The following is a 24,336-nucleotide window of genomic DNA, read 5'->3' on the forward strand; positions in this document are numbered from 1 at the left end:
CCACCAAATGCATCTTCCCCTCCCCTCCCCTTTCAGCATTCCGTAGGGACCGCTCCCTCCGCGACACCCTAGTCCACTCCTCTATCACCCCCAACAGCCCTTCCCCTTCGCCTGGCACCTTCCTGTGCAAGCGCAGGAGATGTAACACCTGCCCCTATACCTCCCCCCTTCCCACTGTCCAGGGCCCCAAACACCCCTTCCAGGTGAAACAGCGATTTACTTGTACTTCTTGCAATCTAGTATACTGTATTCGCTGCTCACAATGCGGTCTCCTCTACATTGGGGAGACCAAACGCAGATTGGGTGACCGCTTTGCGGAACACCTCCATTCAGTCCGTAAGGGTGACCCCGAGCTTCCGGTCGCCTGTCATTTTAATTCGCCGCTCCATTCCCACTCGGACCGCACTGTCCTTGGCCTCTTGCGTTGTTCCACGGAAGCTCAACGTAAACTCGAGGAACAGCACCTCATCTTCCGATTAGGCACTTTGCAGCCTTCCGGGCTCAATATCAAGTTCAACAATTTCAGATCATAACCTCGGCCCTTATTACATTTTTACTTATATTTTTTTTCCACCCCTTTGTTTTGGGTCTTCCCTTCCCCCCCACTTTCTTTTTTTTTCTCTCTCCCACATGGCAGCTGTCTCTCATCCTGCCAGTACACTTCACACCTAATCTGAGCCGTCTTTTGTCTCCACTGTCCTATTACCATCTCGTCTGGTTTTGAATACCTCTTTACTTCTTTTGTTCTATCGCAGCCCTGCCTTCGATCTATTTTATTTCCTTTCCAGTTCTGAAAAAGGGTTAGACCCGAAACGTCAACTCTAATTTCTCTCCACGGATGCTGCCTGGCCTGCTGAGTTTTTCCAGCATTTTCTGTTGTTATTTTGAATTTTCTGTAACAGAAGTGGATAGGTTCCTGCAGATTGACAGAACGGAGATGCACGAAACATTGAAAATTCAGTGAGGGATTCCTCTGATAATGCAGCCTAACAGTCCCATATGCAGTCTAATTCATTTGACCAGTTCTAATGGGCTGGGCCAGTTATTCCTTCTTTCATTAATATTGAAGAGTTGGTGATTTTCTAATTGAAACCTACTCAAATTATGCTGAACAGTCCGAAGCCAACTCAATCACTGGCAGTGCACGTTTCCCACATCCAAATGCAGAAGAACACCATCAACTCTCCAACATCAAGTAAGAAACAAATAAGTGGCCACAACCCATCGCTTTAAAAAACCAAAAGATCCAATACCATTTGAAAGAGAAGTGCCGAACTTAAAACAAACATAGCAACCATACAAGCAAGGAATTTCTGCAGATAATATTAGCAGATGAACACTTAGATGTTTGACATTCCTCTGTTATACTTAATCTATCTGAAATAAACAGGTTAATGTCTCCATTAAAGTGCCAGAGGAACATCATATGAATATCTTAAGTCTTTATCGAGTCATTTCTGGCCGCACATTTTTATAAATACATACTATGCGTGAGAGAAGGGGCAAATATATTGCATGCGCGTTTCCAACATGAAGCATAGTACCAGAATCATTACATAGCTGACTGTTGGATGAAATCAAATAGCTGCCAGTTGCGTTATTAAAAGAAAGGGAAAAAATAATGAGTCACAGCCATACTCCTGCCTTGGTGGCATTGAGAGTTATGTCAAAAAATATTTTCATACCCATTTTGTGCGTGCTATGTATTGCACCAATTGTTTTCTTTTATTTAAGTTTTGAGAGGAATAAAATAGGATTAAGACATTTCTTTACAACTGTACATTATGTTTCATGATGTCAAACCTATCTAAGGAATGCTTTCAAATGAGTCCAATTAACAAGTGAATTCTAGATTATTGGATTCTGAAGGACTTTTTTTGCAGCCACATGATTAACTTTCTACATGTAATTATCTTATATATTTCAATATTACATACAAAGCACTGTGTCCCAATAAAATTGGAAAGTAAACACAACATATTTCTGTGACAATCATAACATTTTACCAAAATATACAAGAAAGGGACGTGTGATGGGAAAGATAAGTATGCTTGTTTAAGAAGCTCAACTGAATTCGGTAAATGATATGTAATACAGTACGTGCTTCCAATTGCTACTTAATCTGAGTCTCAGATCTTTTCAATATCAGATATCACCTATCCATTTAACTATATGATCTATTAACTGATTAAAATTCTTACATTTGCACACACTTCCAGTCAACTTTTTCCACTACAAATTTTATATCCACATTTCTAATAGAGAATACCCATGACAACACTTGTCATCCTGTAATTACACCCTCCTCTCCAGTGGGGGCATTGCAGCAGCACCATCGGTGGGGAATGTAATTACTGTACAGCATGACAAGTTTACATCGGCAGTTACCATTATAAATATGGCCATAGGAATTTATAATGGCAATATAAAGATAAGAACAGAACATATGACTTTACGATGGGGACTGAGTTATGTCTGCATGCCACGGTTCAATTTCCATCAGCCTCCATTTCTGCTTCACCTGAAAACTGCACTTGTTCTCGACTCCCCATGTGCAACATCACAGGACATCAACTACTGTATATTACAAAACTGTAAGTGCACATTTCCTGTCCATTACGTTGCTTAATGCAAATCTCTTATCATGCTTGAAAAAAGTATAAAGACACACTTTAGCAGCAGCCTAATGGCTGTTTTCTCATGGTATATGTTCTTATGCATGTTCTTTTACTGCTCCATCCTTATAAACAGCACATGCTCTGACTTACCATCAGGAGTGTCATGGGAGATTCGCTATTGTAATAAAAATGATGCACCAACTGCCCATTCATTTCCTGTCCACCGCACTTCAAATGCCACACTCAAAATTCTGTGACACACTTCTAGGAAAAGTCTAACCAAAGAAACTCTTCAGGACCACAAACTAATGGAGACAAAGGGGGCGATTTTGCCAATGGGGGCGCGTTGAAGGCGGGACTGCTGCTTGTCGGGTTTTAGTCCCGCCTCCATCAACTTCTGGCCAACCCACGCTATTTTTCCTTGATTGACCAGCGGGCTTAGCAGGACAATTAAGGGAAAGCTGGTTACAGAGAGCATCAGCGTATGACGTTTCATCCAGGTGAATTGTCATCGTTTGACAGCTCTGTGAAGCTGTCAAACACTGACATTCTCTGTTGTTTGATGAGTCCTTGTATTCAAGACCTCATCAAACCTCTTTCTTTAGCAGAAATTAGGTGGTTGTTGCATCGGAGAATGCAGCAGCCATCTGCCATCTCTGCCGTTGAGATGCAAGACTCTCCACATCCTCAACTGTTGAAGCCTGCAGGAAGAAACAAAGCTAAGTAAACATTTTCTATCACTTTCCACTCACCTCATACACTTACCTATCCACACTTGCACCCATCACTCACCTCCACAGCGCACTTTTGCACCCCTCCGACCCCCGTAGACCCACTGCTCGCCTCGGTGACCCTGGCGGGGTTTCCCGACGTCGGGAAGCCCGCGCCACTCCTGGAAAAATGGGGATAATCCTCTTAACTGCCTGGTAACTACCTGTTAACAGGCAGTTAAGTGGCTGTAATCCCCTTCCCGCCTCCAGGAGATGGGACCCGGTGCGGGTCGGCTACCCGCCTCCTGGAAAGATGACACGGAGGCGGGTTGGGGGCGGGATGGGCACCAGGATCCAGGTTCTGCCATTTTCCCGGCAGTCCTGCCTCCATACCCGCCTCCCCAGGGCTGGCAAGGTCGCGCCCAAAATGTCTGCAGCATCTGAATTGGCCTCTGTATGAACTCATCCAATATTTGCGGAGCAGCATTTATGTTTTGTGTCCTTAACTGGACACAGATTCACCTCATAAGCAGAATAATACATTTTACATTACATGGTATAACACCTCTTCCCTATGAAACAGCGTGTCTTCCGATTTACTGGAAGTAATGCCATGGGAGATCTGCTGGCAATATAATAAAAGTTGTATTTTTAATATATTCAAAATGCATGTTGCATTCTAGATATAACTCTTTGTTAGAACATGGCAACTAGGGATGGGCAACAAATGCCGGCCTCGCCAGCGATGCCCACGACAAATTTCTAAAAAGAATCTTAAAATAATGGGGGCTTCTCAGCTGTAATCTGAACATATTCCCACCTACACAATTTCTTGGCCAAATAATTCTGATCCAAGTGACCTTTACAGTTTGTGTTTATTTAGTAACAGTCAAGACTTTATTGAACATATAAAAAGCAGCCAGTTTGACCTGCAATCAACGCAAACGTTTGTTTTAGAAAAAAAAAACTTGCATTTCTATAGCGCCTATCACGGCCACCAGACATCCCAAAGCGCTTTACAGCCAAAGAAGTACTTTTTGAAGTGCGGTCACTGTTGTAATGTAGAAATACAGAGCAATTACACCTTGTAAACTTAAAGGGACAGACACCTTTAGCAGCAGATTAACACATTTCAGATTACACTGTATAATCGTCCTGTCTTTATAAAACAGTACACCCTCTTACTTAATATGGGCAGTGCCACGTGAGATCTGAAAAGCCCATTTTTAAGCACTTTCATTACTACGTCACCGTTTGGACATTAGTCTTTGAAAAGCTGATGATCAAAGAGACTTGCTCATTTCACCACATTCTGACTGACATCTATAATTAATTACGGTAGATCCTTCAATATGCAAACAGCCGCTTGTCAAGGTGAACAGGCTTCAGCTGGACCTGCCCACTGGGGCAAGCAAAATCGAAGCAACAAATATGTCAGATCTCAATGAGCACGGTTAAAAAGGATTCGCTTAAAACATCTATACATTTGTCTGCTGCCACTCCAATCTAATGGGTGCTAAAAACTAAATGCTTTTTAATCAAATAGTTAATAAGCATGAGGTTTGAAATCAATTGAAAGCAACTTAATAATACAACTGGAATGTTGCCATGCCTATCATGAATACAACAAGCCACTTCCAACAACATTTGTACAAAATCCTATTCTAGTCATCAATTCGATGAATTCAGAAATTGCAAACAATTATAAATTCTGATGCAAATTTTTACAGAAAATGCTGTTTTGTGTAAAGCAAAATTAAAGTGCCAAAGGTAGCCTGGAGGATAGATTCCCAGAAACAGTGTATGCCAAAAAATACATCGCAGAGCAGCCCATAGCTTACAAGTACCATAACTGTATTTTAATAATGCTGACTGGGACCTCGCCAGTTTGCTTTTCATAACCCCCTACCACACGCTAGGAACGTAAGGAACAGGAGTAGACCAGTCAGCCCCTCAGGGCTGCTCCTCCATTCAATTAGATCATGGCTGATCTGCATCTCAACACCATTTTCCCACCTTTGCTCTATATCCCTTGATACCCTTATCTAACAAAAATCTATCTACCTCAGTCTTGAAAGCTCCAATTGTCCAAGCATTCACAGCCTTTTGGGGGAGAGATCCAAATTTCTACGACCCTCTGGCCGCGACTTTGCTGACCTCGGCGGGTCTGTGGCAGGACCCGACCCCGCTGCTGGATCCATCCCACCGTCTGAAATGAATTTACCTTAGTAGGGTTGGTTAAGCCCGCCCAGCGCGTTTCCCGGCCAATTAGAGGAAGCGGGTCTGGTGACGTCATTTGATGACGCATCATCAGCCGGTTTCCTTAAAGGGACCATGGCCAATTTGATTTTGACAGTTGTTCTGTCAGTGTTCTGCAGCATTGAGGTGCTGCAAACACTGACAATGACTGCACAGAGGTGCACAGCTTCACCTAGGCTCTCCCATGACTCCCTCCATATGCTTATGGAGGGAGTCACAGCATGCAGGGAGGTCCTCTTGTCTTCCCATGGGCAGAAGAGACCTCCCCAGGAGATCAAAACAGCCTGGGTGCAGATTGCACTGGAGGGCACAAGCAGGGATGTTGTCAGGAGAACCTGGGTGCAGTGCCGCAAACATTTCAATGATCTCAGAAGACCACGAAATGTTAGTACAAAGCCACATTCCAACCTCATCCTGCTGTGCCTCTCATTACATCCCCATCACTCTGCCTTCCCTACCCTACTCCTCCACATCCTTACTCACACCAACTTACCTTGCACCTCCACCCATCCCACTCTATCTACATTATCACTTCCCCATCTCACTAGCCACCCCTCACACTCACCCTCATCCTAGTGCAATCATACCAACAAACAACACACAAGGGAACTTGGGTGTTTTAAACAATGTTCATGTAAAGTTTCTGTTGATGTGGTGTCAAATATTGAAACCTTTATTTTGAACACTTTGCATTCTTGGGCAGATTTGTGTGCACCTTTATAAGAGTCTTAGTGAGTTGCAGTGAATGGTGAGACATAACAGTACCCCGACAATTGTGATGAGTGTGAAAGGAATGGCTTGGGCATTGTAGGGATGCTTTATGGTGTTGGTGTGGGGTGGTGCCAACCTGGCGCATCATATGCCAGCCAGGGTGTACAGCATCAAGTGAAGTAAATCTGGCCATGGTGAGGCCATCCCTGGCCTCCTGGGCAACAATGTGGTCGGGTGCTGATGCCCTGTTTCCTGTGCAGCATCAGTTGGTTGCAGAGAAGGTTGATGTTGTTGTTGGTGCTGCTGGTGTGCCTGGTGCTGATCATGGTGGGATTCTGAGGAACAAGGTGAGAGAGTATAAAGGGCACCCATGCTGATGGAATAGATGGCAGGTGAAGTAGAGATGACAGAAGCGATCTGTCAATGGTGAGAGAGGTAATGAGGTCAGACTGGGTGGATGGATAATTTGTGTAAAGGGTTGCAGCATGGTGAATCTGTTGTGGAAATGCAGTGAGGAAGAGCTTGTGGCTGAGGGAAGATATCTCTGTAAAGTGGAAGCTTTTACTGCACATCTGAAGCTGTCAACTCAACAGCTGATTCAATGGCCACTGAACTCCCGCCTCAGCTTAACAGACGTGATCCCCAAACAGCGAGGACCCTGTGGGCAAGCACGTAAAATCACAAGGTGAGGTCAAATGTATTCTTAATGATCTCTAAACAAGGTCATAATTAGCTGAATTGGGTCCCCCGCCATTGCGTGTCGGGTCTGCTCAACGCTGACAGACCCGACATCGGGGAAAGGCGCGTGGTGGTGGGTTCACAGCGGGGTCCCAACCCGCTGAGGAAAAAAAACTTTCCCACCCGACCCACCACTGATTGTGTGGAAAAAGTGCTTCCCAATGTTGTTCCTGAATGGCCAAGCTCTAATTTTAAGATCATGTCCCTTGTTTTTATTCCCCCACTGGAGGAAATAGTTTTCTGTAACTACCCTATCGAATTCTTTTAACATTTGAAACAACTCAATTAGATCAGCCCTCAGCCTTCTAGACTCAAGGGAATACAAGCCACGTTTATGCAACGTAATTTTAGCCTCTAAGCCCCGGGTACAGATATGTTCGCCTTGGGGGAGAGGGGGTACCACTGAAAATCACCAGAATGAAACCAGAGTTTAAAGTGTTAAATTATGAGAACAGGTTGCATAAATGTGGCTTGTATTCTCTTGAGTTTAGATAAGAACATGGGAAGTTAAGAAATAAGAGCAGGAGTCGGCCATACGGCCCCTCGAGCCTGCTCCGCCATTCAATAAGATCATGGCTGATCATCGGCCTCAACTCCACTTTCCCGCCCGATCTCCATATCCCTTAATTCCCCTAGAGTCCAATGGCTATGGGATGATCTAATTAAATTGTTTAAGACATTGTGGCTTAAGAATCATAATATCAAATAAAAGTAAAAATTTACACTTATATAAAACAAAGCATTCCTATGCTGAATTGGCAGATTTCCTCATAAATCAAGCCAGCTACAGGATTAATGCTGCTGTCCTGATTAACCCTTGCCACACTGGTCTATCACATATCTAGCCATCGCTCCCAACATTAAAAAGTAACTTCCTGGGGCACAAGACTCTGTGGATGCCTACAAGCACACATACACAGAGTTTCTTTGTCACTACGTTCAGTGCAAGATGCAGTCAGCAGTATAACTCAGGTCTGCCAGTAGCTGCAGAGTACTTGCAGCCTGAACCTACCCCATTCTGGTTTTAGACATGTCCCAGACACCTTAAGGATTGGCGCAAGAACAATATATTATGTTTGGCTAGAATATTCTAGTCAAAAAGCAATTATCAGAACGGTCAGTCCAAATATGATCTAAATTTCTCGAAGAAATATAACTGAATTCACAGGCTGCCTGAACTTAATACTCAAGAGCCTTCCTGCACTCTGATGGTTTCTTGGGTGCAGCCTGTTGGAACTTTATCCTTTGCAAAGCTATGAAGAAGGCTGAAGTGGCGCCTGCAAAATTTGATTTTCTTTTAAGAATACAGACAAAATCTGATTGCTGTTGCATTAGGGTTTTCCTACTAAACATGTAGACCAAAGATTTGAAATAACTAAGACACTTGAAAAGTCTATTAGAAATGCTCTTCCTTTGCTTCAGAATAGTTGGCATTACTGTAAAGAACATCTTTAATTGAAATATTAAATCTAAAGGCTGCACGCATCACCACACCATTTCGGAATAGGCCTTCTCCATGTCGATCGCGTCAGTACAACTCCTGCTTGTCGCAATATAACCTTTTTTGAGTAAATGGTAAATAAAAGCACAGGTATGTATAGTATTGAAGCAACAGATAGCACTGCACAATCTTAAAGAAAGCTTTACTTCACAACTTCCGGAACACTTTTATATATATCCTGGACCCCTTGGGGGCTAGAAATTCGTCTCGGACAGTGGCGCAAAACGGGCAGTATCAGACACCTTCTTAACAACCGAGTGGCTCGCTCGGCCATTTCAGAGGGCAGGTAAGAGTCAACCACATTGCTGTGGGTCTGGAGTCACATATAGGCCAGACCGGGTAAGGACAGCAGATTTCCTTCCCTAAAGGATGGGTTTTTATGACAATCTGGTAGTTTCATGATCACCATTACTAATACTAGCTTTTTATTCCAGATTTATTTCATTAACTGAGTTTAAATTCCCCAGCTGCCGTGGTGGGGTTTGAACTCGTGTCTCCGGATCATTAGTCCAGGCTTCTGGATTACTAGTCCTGTAACATTACCGTTCCTCCTAACCCGCGAATGTCACTCGTTAGGAGCAGCAATCATTTGCTTTAATTAAAAAAGTGCAAATCCAACCCAATCGCCTCCCTAGCCAAGTTAGAACAGATCCTTGGTACCAGCTGCCTCCCCACCACGGTGACCACTAACAAAACACTCTGATGTTAAATTAAGTGGCACTACGCTGTCAGTGTGTACACCTACTCCAACAGAATCACTGAAACAAAGCCTGTTCTTGCCAATTCCATGCTAGCAAAATTGACAGCTGCAATACAATTAAACCATGGAACATTTTTTTAAAAATAACGAACCTACTTTGATGTATCACTCCTAAAAATAACTAAAGCTCCATGTGTATAAATGGATTTGGGATTTGAACCACTCTTACTGATTATAAAAAAAAACACTCCCTCACATTTCCTGATGTTAACGGCACAATTCAGGAAGCATTTGCGATTTGGGCATCAAACACTTATTTCATTAACTGCACAGTTATCCACACCATGTTTCAGCAGCAAGTAGATTGATTTTTAAACTTTTATTTACCTGGTCGTGAGAAAATATTATGATCTGAAATGAATCAAAAATCCTGAGAGATTTGGGAAAAAAAAAATTTCTTAATAAACAATTACCTTGGGAAAAGACCCACTGTGACCAAAATATACAATAATGCTTAATTCAACAACGCAACTGGGGAGAAACCAGAGTGAAACAATTCAGTGCAATAAAACATTAAGCCTGCCCGCAAAATAAAATAATATGTTAGACTGGCTCAGTTGGCAGGACTCTCGCCTCTGGGCCAGGAGATTGTGAGTTTGAGCTCATAATCTCGTCTGACATTGCAGTGCAGTACTGAGGGAGTATTGCATTGTTGGAGGTGGTGTAGTTTGTTTGAGACATGAAAGCCAAATCTTGTTTCAGTGGTTCTGAAGGATGTTAAAGAACTCATGGCTCTATTTGTAGGGCAGTAGAGAGCCCAGTGTTCGAGCCACCTCTCCTCCCTCGACCAATACCACACAAAAAACAAGAAACTGACTGGTCGTACACTATTTATTTAGTTCTTATGGGTCCCCATTAGGCTGCACGGTACACGTCTCAGCAAAACCTTCTTCAGTAGGAACCCGAAAGGTAGAACCCCCTACCAACTCCTTTATTGTAGATCACTTGGGATGCTTCTGTCTTTCTAATACCAATGGACAGAATCCCGATACCTGGGTTTCAGTGCATGGGATGCCACCAATCCAACTACTCAATGTATGCCTCTGCTCTTGTAGGGGAAGGGAGCACATAACAAGAGGGAGAGGTCGGGATGGGAGGAGGACCAGCCAAGGTGCTCCCTGTCTCTACGTTTCAAGAGCAGGCGCTCCAAATAAAAGGGAAAGGTGGGGGGGGGGAAAATAGGAGGCTCGGGGTTAGTTTCCTATAGTCTTCTTTCTATTCAGTCACACACTCACTGACATGCAGCATGTATTTAACAGCAGACCCATGCAATTTAGTGGCTTGTTGGTGCAAACAACAACAACAACTTGTATTTATATAGCGCCTTTAACATAGTAAAACGTCCCAAGGCGCTTCACAGGAGTATTAAAAGAAAAAAATAAATTTGACATCAAGCCACATAAGGAGAAATTAGGGCAGGTGACCAAAAGCTTGGTCAAAGAGGTAGGTTTTAAGGAGCATCTTAAAGGAGGAGAGAGAGGTAGAGAGGTAGAGAGGCAGAGAGGTGGAGATGTTTAGGCAGGGAATTCCAGAGCTTAGGGCCTAGGCATCAGAAGGCACGGCCACCAAAGGTTGAGCAATTATAATCAGGGATGCTCAAGAGAGCAGAATTAGAGGAGCGCAGATATCTCGGGGAGTTGTGGAGCTGAAGGAGATTACTAAGATAGGGAGGGGCGAGGCCATGGAGGGATTTGAAAACAAGGATGAGAATTTTGAAATCGAGGCGCTGCTTAATCGGGAGCCAATGTAGGTCAGCGAGCACAGGGGCGATGGGTGAATGGGTCTTGGTGCAAGTTAGGACACGAGCAGCCGAGTTTTGGATGACCTCAAGTTTACGTAGGGTGGAATGTGGGAGGCCAGCCAGGAGCGCGTTGGAATATTCAAGGCTAGAGGTAACAAAGGCATGGATGAGGGTTTCAGCAGCGGATGAGCTGAGGCAAGGGCAGAGAGGGGCAAATCAATAGTTAGCTGAAGACTAGCTGATGATGTTGATGTCATTGCCCGCCGCCCCCCGCCCCCGCCCTCCACCACCACGATACAAAGAGCTAGGTGTGAATAAGCTGCAGTGACCTTCACAACCACTGGCAATGTCATGCTTGCCCTGGACTGAGGCTGGAAATCAGCCTGAAGCACATGGAGCAACTCCATCACCATGAGCCTCAGCTTTCAGGAGCATTGCACCTTGGTCAAGACCTGATAATAACGCTGCATCTGATAGATACAAAGAGAGTAAAAGAGCCATCCTTGGCAATGTAGCCCTGCATCTCTGGCATTATTGCATTTCTTCTCATCCTCTTCTTCCAAGTAACACATAAACAGAGAGATTATCAGAGTGACCCCATTCTGTGAAGGTGTAGGATCAAAGCAAAGTGTAACCACAAAGTGGCCCTGTGAGGCTGCTTCACCTATAAGGTTCAGCAGAACTTGAAGAAATGCAGACAATCACTTATCGACACTTGCTGAAACATGATATAATTATCACCTGCAGCTTGCTAGCTGCCCGTTGAACCAACTGTTTAGGTAAAGGTGCAACTACAAATGCTGAACAGCCAATTTATATGCGTCAGTAAGAACCAACATGGATCCAACGTTATGGCTGGAAAATGATGTGGAAGGCATAATTATGCCACCTCCATATCAATCAATATATTATAATGCAGCTCCCATCTGTGTCTATTCTCTGGCCCACTGGGACATCAGGTGCAAAGGAAGAGGGGACAACTCGGCATTATGGATCTCTGTCCCTTTTCTGGTCTGTTACACCCTACAAACTGGCGCACACAGGGTGTAATGGGCTCGAAAAGTGGCCCCTCTGATTCTTGCTGAAGTATGTTTCCACGGGCTCTTGAACTGCAGATCAGGTGTGCGCTTAAACAAGAACTGTTGACTGGCTGTTCAAACTTGTGGAGCCTATCAGCTGAGTCAGATACTGTCCTCACCTGATGGCCACAAGCGTAGGCTTTCCAGGAGAAGTCCTCAGTGTATTGCTTGAGCCCTAGAAATCATTTTAAATTTAGTTTTGCCTCTTCATTTTGAATTTTAGTCACATTTCTTCTTACGACAGTAAGTCCTAATATTAATTCTTTGTTGAAAAATACAGCAATTTTGTTAATGATTATTTTTGTCCTCATTTTCACCAGTAAAAGCAACGCTGCCAGGTAGTGATCAATAGTGGGAAGGCTACTATTGTTTTTACTCCCATTACGAGCCCAGAGGTACTGGGAATAAGCTTTACCTTCACTGCTTGAGTGGTAAACTGGCAGAATGGATCACCCGCTCATTATAGAACCTACCCAATTTTCATTTCCAAATAGCTCAAATGCCACCCTGGATGAGCAGAGACTGGAAGCAAACCTTTCTGGTCTGTATGGCTTAGTTCCAAACAGGGAAGTGCATTTATGAGCTGAGCAAATGGAACAGTTTAACAAGTAATTTTTCCTCAAATATATTTAACTTGGTCTCGTAATGACATTTGCTTCAATCTTTGAACAGAGAGTTTAATAAAACTGAATTTTATTTTCTCTAGAAATTTTGACCTGACAACTGTCATAGCCAGAACAATGGTTACTAGGGACCAGTGAACCTGCTCAATTAGGGATTGCCATTTGGTCTACTCACGAAACCCCACAATGCTCAATTCAAAGCCAGGCCTGAATTTATTGTGCTGGTTAATAGAACAGAATGAGGGATTAGATGGCACAGTGGTTTAGCACACTGTCCCTTCACCTCTGCGACTTGGGCTCAAGTCCAACCCAGACTAATGGGATGAAAGTCTTGTTTCTTTACTGCATGTAAGGGTCTCCAGCGAAGGGAGTTTGGGCAGTTTCAGCCCAGTTGCTCGTGGATGTAAGCCCACAGCACAAAACTGCCCATAATCCATCTCTAATTGGCAATCTCACTCAGGAAGGTCGTAAGGATGGCTGGTGTCTGAAGTGAAAATGACACAAGTAATGCAGTAGGGGGTGTTTTAATGAGGTTGAGGTTAAGGTACATTGTTGGGGCAGAGCATAGGGAGCTGTACTCTACAGCTGGTTGTGCTGTACCTGATCTGTGACTGCTGAATACTGACATTGGATGCCAAAAGAGAAGTATTCCATTCCCCAACACTGACACTCTTCACTTTGATGAGCAAAGAAATCACCAAAAATCTAAATTAAAAAAAAATGAAAACATGCTTGGTTTCATTATTTCTCCCACTTCGGGTCTAGGATTGCTCAAGAATAGATTTATTTGTCATTTTACAAGAAATCAGAACTATGGTTAAAGCATGCCGACAGCCCAGTCCAATCTAACTAGCCAAATTCTTTTGGAGGTTGGTGCTGTACTGAAGCTAACTGCTTCTGATAAAAGTTTCAGTTGCTATTAGGTTTTGATCATTTTTATATATGCACACACACACACATAAAAATATATCTATATCTATATATGGTTATATTGATAGGAGACAGTGTGTAGACATCCTTTGGTTGTATATTTCGCTAATTTGGGAAGCGGAAACTTGCTTCACGTCGCAGCAAATTAATTTGAACTCCAGATATGAATGCTGCACCATCCCGTCCGAAACTGTCACTCTCGTCGGTTTCACACATTCAAACTCAGCCGACCAGAGAGCTCTGTTCTTAGACTGATCTTTTTAACAGGTCCATCAGAAAATACCTTGCTTGGTTGATTTTAAATGTTGTGGATTTGATGAGCAGGTCTGTTTGGAAAGGGATACAGCAGCATTAACACAATCCCCAAACACCCAAGCCCTGCTGAAGTGTTATGAACCTGAAATAGAAGCCTCAATATTTTACTTCTTTTAGTAGGATTAATCTCTAGATTCTCAGACACCCAAAGGATTATGAACAAAGAGTTTAAATTACTCCCATTGCTATTCTTTTGATATAGACTCTATTGATTCACATATAACACCATGTAATTACAGTTTCTTTTTACATGCACACTGTTAACCCAATTACTACATTTATTAGCTACAACAATGGCTTCTCTTGTAAACTTCACAATATAAATTCTCTCACTCTGGAGTGTAAAACTTTTATGTTCATTGTCAACGTAACTTGTCCCAGCTGTTTATCCAACTGAGTTTCTTAATATCCTAATAAAAGCTTAATCGAACCCAGAAAACCAATCCACACAAGCCATAAATCATTGCCTTCATTTTAAGATGACATCTTTATGGTGCAGAACTCTGATTGCAGTCAGCTGGATAACACTCATCAGTTTTTTTCGTCCTACAGCCAGCGAGCAACTGAACTGCTCAGTGAACAGACACCTTCCATCTCCACCTATGGAAGGTGCAGATCAACAGACCACCATCAGCATCTCCGTTAGTAGCTACTCTAAACTATGAACAAACTATCTGTGTGTTGCTTAATTTTAGCTTTTAAACCCGCTAGCACTTCATTGTAATTTTATGGGGACCAAATTCTGAAGCACGTGACATGACTGCAGTTTATCCTCAGAGTACTTAAGAACAGATCCTTCACCAAATAGGGGATAATCACAAGGATAGTCTTCCTTTAAGAACTTTCGCTTACAGAAGCCTCCAAAGTACTGAATGATCCTCCCCTGGACCCACCCTGCACACATGAACCAATCACAGACCAGTCTCAATTCTTTTTGCTGGAGACTGTCCACAGACTGAACGATGTTTCCATATTAAGGAATTATTTGCTGTTGGCTGGGCATGGGCTACTCCATGCTCAGAGGCGTTATGAATTGAGCTGTACACTGTGGAATCGTCAAACAGCCCAACTCCTGCCATTATGACAGTAGGAAAGTCATTGATTAAGCAGCTGAAGATAGTTGGACTGAGGACACTGCCCTTAGGAACTCTGCCAGGGATATCCTGGGACTGCGATAATAGTCCTCTGATGAGAACATAAGAACATAAAAAAATAGGAGCAGGAGCAGGCCATTCGGCCCCTCGAGCCTGCTCCGACATTTAATGAGATCATGGCTGATCCGATTTTGGCCTCAACTCCACTTTCCTGCCTATTCCCCATAACCCTCGACTCACCTATTGCTCACAAATCTATCTCAGCCTTGAATATATTCAATGACTCAGCTTCCACAGCTCTCTGGGGTAAAGAATTCCAAAGATTCACGACCCTCAGAGAAGAAATTCCTCCTCATCTCCGTCTTAAAATGGGCGACCCCTTATTCTGAGACTATGCCCCCTTGTTCTAGATTCCCCCACAAGGGGAAACTTTCTCTCAGCATCTACCCTGTCCAGCCCCCTCAGAATCTTATATGTTTCAATAAGATCACCTCTGATTCTTCTAAACTCCAATGAGTATAGGCCCAACCTGCTCAACCTTTCCTCATGAGACAACCCTTCCATCTCAGGAATCAACCTAGTGAACCTTCTCTGAACTGTCTCCAATGCAAGTATATCCCTCCTTAAATAAGGTGACCAAAACTGTATGCAGTACTCTAGGTGTGGTCTCACCAGCACCCAGTACAGTTGTAGCAAGACTTCCCTACTTTTATACTCTATCCCCCTTGAAATAAAGGCCAACATTCCATTTGTCTTCCTAATTACTTGCTGCACCTGCATGTTAACTTTTTGTGTTTCATGTACGAGGACACCCAAATCCCTCTGTACCGCCCTCACCCCATCCTCCACCTTAAACATTCACTCCCTCCACCACCGGCGCACCGTGGCTGCAGTGTGTACCATCTACAAGATGCACTGCAGCAACTCGCCAAGGCTTCTTCGGCAGCACCTCTCAAACCCGCGACCTCTTCCACCTAGAAGGACAAGGGCAGCAGGCGCATGGGAACACCACCACCTCCAAGTTCCCCTCCAAGTCACACACCATCCTGACTTGGAAGTGTATCGCCAATCCTTCATCGTCGCTGGGTCAAAATCCTGGAACTCCCTACCTAACAGCACTGTGGGAGTACCTTCACCACACGGACTGCAGTGGTTAAAGGCAGCGGCCTACCACCACCTTCTCAAGAGCAATTAGGGATGGGCAATAAATGCTGGCCTTGCCAGCGATGCCCACATCCCATAAACGAAATTCTTCCTACCAAAGTGGATAACTTCACATTTTCCCACATTAGGCTCCACCTGCCAAATTACTGCCCACTCACTTACCCTATCTATTTCCCTTTGCAGACTCTTTGGCCGGAATTTTGCCGGCGCTCAGGGGGTGGGTTTGGAGGCGGTACATCCGGCAAAATCACAAAGATTGACAGCGGTCAAGGTAAGTGTGGCGTGTTGTGAGTCTGTTGTAATGTTTATGCATTGATGACAGCTGCAGAAGTGGTGTGAAGGATCCAATGGTGCACTGGTGAGTTTTAGAGGTAAGAAAATGTTGGGAAATTCATTTTTAATGCATCTAGACTTTTCTGTAGATAACAAGTTTTGAATTGTATGTGTAGTTCCACCTCATTAGGAGAACCTCTCTCACCATTGACAGATTGCTTCTGTAACCTCACCTGAAGCTGCCATCTGTTCTAGCCTAAGGAAGGAGTCACTGGAGAGCCTGGGTGCAAGAGCTCACCTGTGAACAGTGATCGCCAGTGTTTGCAGCACCTCAATGCTGTCAAACACTGAAAAATCAACTATCAAAAAAAATTGTGCATGGTCCCTTTAAGAAAACCGGCAGATGACGCATCAGCAAATGACGTTCTCTGACACCGGAGTTAGATATATTTCTTACGGCTAAAGGGATCAAGGGATATGGGAAGAAAACAGGGACCGGGTACTGAATTTGGATGATCAGCCATGATTGCATTGAATGGCGGAGCAGGCTCGAGGGGCCGAATGGCCTACTCCTGCTCCTATCTTCTATGTTTCTATGTAGTTGGGGGCGGGACTGGAACCAGGAAGGCAGCTAGCCCGCTCCCAAGCCACCTCTGAGCATAAAATCGCGGCCTTTATGTCCTCTTCACAACTTGCTTTCCCACCTACCTTTGTATCATCAGCAAATTTGGCAACAGTACACTCGGTCCCTTCATCCTAGTCATTAATATAGATTGAAAATAGTTGAGGCCCCAGTACTGATCCCTGTGGCACCCCACTAGTTACAGATTGCCATCCTGAAAATATTTCATTTATCCCCACTCTGTTTTCTGTTCATTAGCCAATCCTCTATCCATGCTAATATATTATCCCCAACACCATGAGCTCTTATCTTATGCAGTAACCTTTTATGTGGCATCTTGTCAAATGCCTTTTGGAAATCCAAGTACACTACATCAACTGGTTCCCCTTTATCCACCCTGCTCGTCACCTCCTCAAAGAACTCTAATAAATTTGTCAAAAACGATTTCCCTTTCATAAAACCATGCTGACTCTGTTTGATTGCATTTTGATTTTCTAAATGCCCTGCAACTACTTCCTTAATAATGGATTCAAGCATTTTGCCAATGGCAGATGTTAGGCTAACTGACCTATAGTTCCCTACTTTCTGTACCCCTCCTTTCTTGAATAAGGGCGTTACATTTGCGGTTTTCCAATCCGTTGGGACTTTTCCAGAGTCAAGGAAATTTTGAAGATTACAATCAATGCATCCACTATCTCTGTAGCCAGTTCTTTTAAGACCCTAGGATACAGGCCATCAGGTCCAGGGGACTTGTCAGCCTTTAGGCCCATAAGTTTGCCTCATACTTTTTCTCTAGTAATAGTGATTGTTTTAAGTTCGTCCCTCCCTTTTGCCCTTGATTTTCTACTATTACTGGGATGTTTTTAGTGTCCTCTACTGTGAAGACAGATACAAAATATTTGTTCAATGCCTCTGCCATTTCCTTGTTTCCCATTATTATTTCCCCAGTCTCGTCCTCTAAGGGACCAACATTTACTTTAGCTACTCTCTTACTTTTTACATACTTGTAGACGCTCTTACTGTCTGTTTTTATATTTCTTGCTAGTTTACTCTCATAAGCTATTTTCTCCCTCTTTATTGTTGTTTTAGTCATCCTTTGCTGGTTTCTAAAATTTTCCCAATCTTCTGGCCTACCACTAATCTTTGCAACATTGTATACCTTTTCTTTCAATTTGATACAATCTTTAACTTCCTTGGTTAGCCATGTTTGCTTCATCCTTCTCTTCAAGTCAATCTTTCTCTCTGAAATATATCTTTGCTGAGAGTCATGAAATATCTCTTTAAATGTTTGCCACTGCTTTTCTACCATCTTAACTTCTAATCTATTTTCCCAGTCCATTTTAGCCAACTCTCTCCTCATACGTTTGAAATTGCCTTTATTTAAGTTTAATACTCTAGTTTCAGACCCTCGTTTCTCACCTTCAAACTGAATGTGGAATCCTATCATGTAATGGCCCAAACTCCTGCCATTATGACAGTGGGAAAGTCATTGATCAAGCAGCTGAAGATGGTTGGACCGAGGGCACTGCCCTTAGGAACTCTGCCAGGGATGTCCTGGGACTGCGATAATAATCCTCTGATGAGCATGACCCTGATGCCAGGATTAACTCAAGCCACCACATTTTCTCAGATTCCTTCGTGCCATACTTGGTTAAATGCCGTCAGCTTTTCTGTCCATATCTGGATCAAGACTGTGATAGGGTTAGGATCCAAATGGCTCTGACAGGACCTGAACTGAGCATTAGTGAGCTTAATGGTGAGCAGGAGTCACTTAATGGCACTATTGATTACTTCTTCCATATGTCAAGAGTCAGGTTCACCTGGATTATGACATATGGATCTAAGGCCTGGATTTTCATTGAGGAGGCGTGTAAGAGGCGGGACTATAACTTTTGGGGTTGTACTCCCGCCTCCATCGAGTTGTGGCCAACCCACGCGATTTTCACTTGATTGACCTTGTTGACCCCGCCCAGCGGGCTCAGCAGGCCAATTAAGGGCCACCCGGCAACAGATGACATCACAGATTGACATTTCAACTGTCAAAAGCTTTTGACAGATGAAATATCAGCGTTTCACAGCTCTTTGAAGCTGTCAATCACTGACAATCTGTACTCTAAGTTAATTCCTTCCTCGCAGGCTGATTTAGAGATCTCTCCAGAACAGAAAGCTGAATGCTGCAACTTTTGACAGCTCGCGGCCATTCTGCTTTCTGTGCCAGTGAGATGAGGGACTCCCAAGACCTGAAGGAAGGAAAGCTGTTAAGGTAAGTAAATGTAAGTAAAACTTCTTTAAACACTTTACACACACCAAACACACTTACGTCTGAACTCATGCACCCATCACTCACCTGAACACCGGACATCTCAAACCCTCCAAGCCCTTCCGCCCGACAGCCCACCTTGCTAACTTGACGTGGTTTGCAGCCATCGGGAACCCCACACTTCAGCAATAAAAATAGGGATTAGGCTAAAAACTGCCCGTTAACTATCTGTTAACAGGCAGTTAATTGGCACTAATCACCTTCCCGCCTCGGGGAGGCGGGTCCCAGCACAGGTTGGGTAATCGCCTCCTTTGAAACTGGCATGGAGGCGGGTTGGGGGCGGGATGGGTTTGTGCCCCCTGATTTTGAGATTTTAACCCCCCACACGCCTCCAATCCCGCCTCCACGGCCCAACGAAAATCCTGCCCAAGGTCTCTTTCCTGCATGCCTGAGATTGGTGCAGGAGAGATGAAGATGCAGGACCTATGCACTCTGGCTGATATGTCCCTGTAGCCTTCAACAAGAGATGGCCTCTCAATATTTCTTCAGGTTGGTTCTATCCAGAGTCTTAATGTTGATTAAAAATAATATCGCTCATGTCAGCTTGTTCAGGTTGGTAGCAGTCTTGCTTCTGGGTCAGAGGTTGTGGAATTCAGCCTAAGATCAAGACTTGAGTTGCAGGCTGCCATTCCAGTGCAGTACTAAGAAAGTGCTGCATTATTGGAGGTGCTGTCTTTTGGTTGAGGTTTTAAACTGAGGTCCTACCTCCCTGTTCATGCACTATTCAAAGAAGAGCAAGGATTCTCCTGCTGCCCTTGGCCAACATTCCTCCCTCAACCAATACCACCAACAGATAAGTAGCAATTCATCTCATTGCTGCTTGTGGGATTTAGGTCGTGTAAATAGCTGCCAAGTTTACCTTTGAAACACGTCATTGAATACCAAAAGAGGAATTCATTGTGTGAAACACTAGGATATATTTTGAGGGTGTGATCAGGTGCTAACTTTTTAGTTTTAGCACTTCAGGTGATGTTCTGTGTTGTGTTGAAACTAGAACAAAAGATTATTGAAAAGGACCACAAGAACTCAGCCTTGGTCTGCTACATGCAAATTAGATTTCTGTCATTCCAACCTCTTCCCCTTCATGAACCATAGTAATCGTAGTGAGACATATTTAAAATAGATGACCCACACAGTCACACACTCCAACCTCCTTTCATACAATGCCACCCAAGCACCACAAGTTGGCCAAAGAATGAACTGTGCGAACACCATGAGAAGCTGAGTGAATTGAATATCAAAAGGTGAAATAAAAGTTATCTAGAAATGTTATCTAAAAATTAAAATGGGAAAAAATTAGATTTACAATACAGAATTACAAATATTACCAAAAAAATCAAACCTTGTATGTTTCCACTTACTAGGCATGACTGTGCTTGTATTTTGCTGTGTCTCTTGTAACTCTATGTGTTCAATCCGTGGAACTGTCTGTGGCTCGCTGTTTCCATTCTGTGCTCTAATCACTGGTTGACTGCTGATCGTTTTCTTTCTCAAAGTTCTCAAAACCCTCTGAACTTCTGCTAGTAACATGGCTTGTATTGCTTCTAACAGCTGTCAAAAAAGTTTGACCAGAAATGTGCATTAATACATACCTAAAAATAATCAGCAAATTTGCATGCACTGTAGATTACAATAGCTTACCTCCACTGATTGGACTTGCCAACTAGCGATCAAGTTTGTAAGGGTATCAAAGCTCTTCTCTTTGCTTAAGCCCCAGGATAGAGAAAAGGTTCGGTCTATGGGAGGGGAAAATGAAGTTTCAATATTTAGAAATCATTTGAATTATTATACAACAATAATCTGTGGTACATATATATTAGTCGCTGTTGTATTACAAATAGCAGCACTTTCAATTATTTTGTATGGAACCTTTTTGCTAATGTTCCTTTAAAAATACAGAAAATAGCTCCCCAATGGCTCAGTTGGTATAAGAGCACATAACTGAGTAAGACAGACCAGAAGGTCCAAGGTTCAATGACCTGGGTGTCACTGTGCACCAGTCACTGAAGGTAAGCATGCAGGTGCAGCAGGCGGTTATGAAGGCAAATGGTATGTTGGCCTTCACAGTGAGATGATTCGAGTACAGGAGCAAGGATGTCTTGCTGCAGTTGTATAGGGCCTTGGTAAGACCACACCTTGAGTATTGTGTGCAGTTTTGGTCGCCTTATCTGAGGAAGGATGTTCTTGCCATGGAGGGAGCGCAGCAAAGATTCACCAGACTGATACCTGGGATGGCAGGAATGACATATGGAGAGAGACTGGGCTTATATTCGCTAGAGTTTAGAAGAATGAGGACTTATAAAATTCTAACAGGACTAGACAGACTAGATGCAGGAAGGATGTTCCCGATGGCGGGGAGTCCAGAACCAGGGGTCACAGTCTAAGGATAAGGGGTAAGCCATTTAGGACAGAGATGAAGAGGAATTTCTTCGCCCAGAGAGTGGTGAACCTGTGGAATTCTCTACCACAGAAGGCAGTTGAGACCAACTTATTAAATATATTCAAGAAGGAGTTGGATATATTTCTTAAGGCTAAAGGGATCAAGGGGTATGGGGAGAAGGCAGGGACAGGGTACTGAATTTGGACGATCAACCATGATCATGTCGCGGTTCGTGTAGATCGCCACTAAATAAGAGAGTTTGACTTCGACGAACTATAAATAAGTTGTTTATTTACAGGAACAGGCTAATTACATCAGGTAAGATAGCAGGTAAGATGGCTGACTGTAGGAGCACCGTGGTGTAGGTCTTGTCCCAGCGGGGGCTCCATGAGGACTGAGTTTGCAGTCCTGTGGGGAGCGTGATGACGTCATCGCGTTTGTGTTGTGACGTCATCACGTTGTTCGCGTTTCCCGCGTCACGTGATGCGCGTCGTTGCGTCGCTGGCCATTGAGGCCGAAGTCGGAAGGCCGGGCTGTGCCGGTGCTTGCCGCGGGAGCGGAAGATTGCGTCGCTCCTGTCGGCTGGCCGTTGAGGCCGAAGACGCTAGGCCGGGCTGTGCCGGCGCACGCACATCACGTCGTACGTGACGTGACGTCAGCGTGCTAGGGCGCACTTTAAAGGGGCAATGGCCCCAACAGGTAAGTTAAAAGGGCAACGGCCCCAAAAGGTAAGTTAAAGGGAATTATGTGTCTCAATATAAGGGACAACCAGTGGTACCGCCACAATCTCATTAAATGGCGGAACAGGCTCGAGGGGCCGAATGGCCTACTCCTGCTCCTATCTTCTATGTCTCTATGTAATTCCTCATCTGTGCCGAATTAGCCGCTCTCAGCCGTGGCGGCAGTACTTGTGCAACAACTGGCCTCCATGGCCCTGGATTACAGAGGTAAAATAAGCCACGGTTCCCACTTCTGATCATTATCCAGACACATCCAATGTCTCTCTCTCTCTCTGGGTATCAGGTGCGCAAAGGATCAAGTTCAGCTCAGTGAAATACTTTACCAATACTCACCATCTAGGTTTACACATAAAGAATGACCATTTGGCTAAGGTACCAGAGATTGTCCATTGCCTGTGGAGCCTTCCCCCGACAAGGGAAGAACACCTTCAGGAGAGGAGGAATAAGATAAGGAGAGAAAATTCATCAACAGAAAGTAACCAGCAGCAGCCCAGTACCTCACCCAAGTGGCTGTTCTTCATGCGTGAGCTTGAGCAGTGAGCATCAGAGCGAGACAGTGTCCTCACCAGACATCTACACTTTGCAGCAGGGTCACTGGGTAGTGATCATGGCTAAACACGTTAATGCCTTAGTTAGAATAGAGAGAGGAACTTCATACAAACTCTCTGGCCCGAATTTTGCCGTCAGTGGCGATGCTCACCACTGACCTCGAAGAAAGCTACCCACAAAGATCTAGCAGTCTCTGTGGTGTCGATTTCACCTTTCCCGACATTAGTTTGTTTCTCGCGCCAACTCTAGGGGATCTCCAGCATCCAGCAACAGTGATGTCATCGAGCAGACTAAGCAGCCAATCACATTAAAGAATTCTCTCAGACAGCAACCAGAAAGTAAAATGCACTGATTATCCTGCACTTTTTATACATTTCACAGAGAGTGAAATAAAGATTGGGACATACACATGGGATTAAGGTAAAAGCTGAAATATCATAAACAAACATTAAAAACGTTTTATTATATTAAAAACCGAGATTTTTTATCATAATGGAAAAATATGACATTCCACAAATATAAAATTAGTTTTTCAGGGCCAGAGAGGTTGTTCAGCAGTAATTATGACTTAGCACGCCATTGAAAACCCAATTGAAGCTCATTCAAAAGGCTTAACTTTTTCGGGGGTTTTAACAGTGATATAACTGCATAAAAGGGGAAGCTCCCGTCAATTCAGTGATTTCTAAAGATTGCTGTCTGCGGGAACTTCAACAGAGTGCCCTGTGGAGCAGCAGGGAATCACTGACAGCAACTTTTGGATTTTCTCATTTAATTGCGCATGTGCGGACGCCAGAAGTTGCTGTCAGATTCACAGAGTAATGTCAGCGAACGCCATTACTACAACCGCAAAATCCGGGTCAATATGCATTCATTATTAATGTACAATTTTAACTTTTTAAAGATGAATGTTATTAAACAGAAAGAAACATCATAGTTAAAAGGTAGCTTCTTTCATTGTTTGACTTCAATAAGCAAATAAGAGATGAACATATTTGGAAAGGTTCAAAGATCTTATTCCAACAAACTTAACATTTTACTCTAAAGTGTAATGAAGTTTCAGGATCTTTCTCCTGGAAAGTTGGTTCCGATTGCTATTTCCTTTCTGTGGATCAGCACTTACTTTGCAACACTTCTCCAGAAAATGCGGGGATTGATGGCTGGGATGCATCCCCTCCTTTACCTCGCAGACAGTCTGCTTTCTGCGGTCTG

The 24,336-nt window shown here is 43.7% G+C and overlaps 1 protein-coding gene across 2 annotated transcripts in view; it reads right to left on the reverse strand.

The window, feature by feature from the left end:
- Window positions 1-24,336, reverse strand: part of LOC147100054 (WD repeat-containing protein 72-like) — a 281,840-nt gene that overhangs the window by 77,284 nt on the left and 180,220 nt on the right. The window contains exons 16-19 of one of the 2 annotated variants that reach the window (XM_085968671.1): window positions 24,248-24,333; window positions 21,100-21,194; window positions 20,820-21,009; window positions 13,282-13,996 (exon numbers count right to left, since the gene is read on the reverse strand). In XM_085968671.1, coding sequence (XP_085824797.1) covers window positions 13,917-13,996; window positions 20,820-21,009; window positions 21,100-21,194; window positions 24,248-24,333 — 451 coding nt within the window. In that variant the 3' untranslated portion in view covers window positions 13,282-13,916. Of the gene's footprint in view, window positions 1-13,281; window positions 13,997-20,819; window positions 21,010-21,099; window positions 21,195-24,247; window positions 24,334-24,336 lie in introns of those variants that run through there. The other variant, XM_085968672.1, reaches the window with a different exon arrangement.

The sequence above is a fragment of the Somniosus microcephalus genome, chromosome 27 (genome assembly GCF_052327205.1).
Source record: "Somniosus microcephalus isolate GS21.2 chromosome 27, FLI_Smic_1.0, whole genome shotgun sequence".
Lineage (NCBI taxonomy): Eukaryota > Metazoa > Chordata > Chondrichthyes > Squaliformes > Somniosidae > Somniosus > Somniosus microcephalus.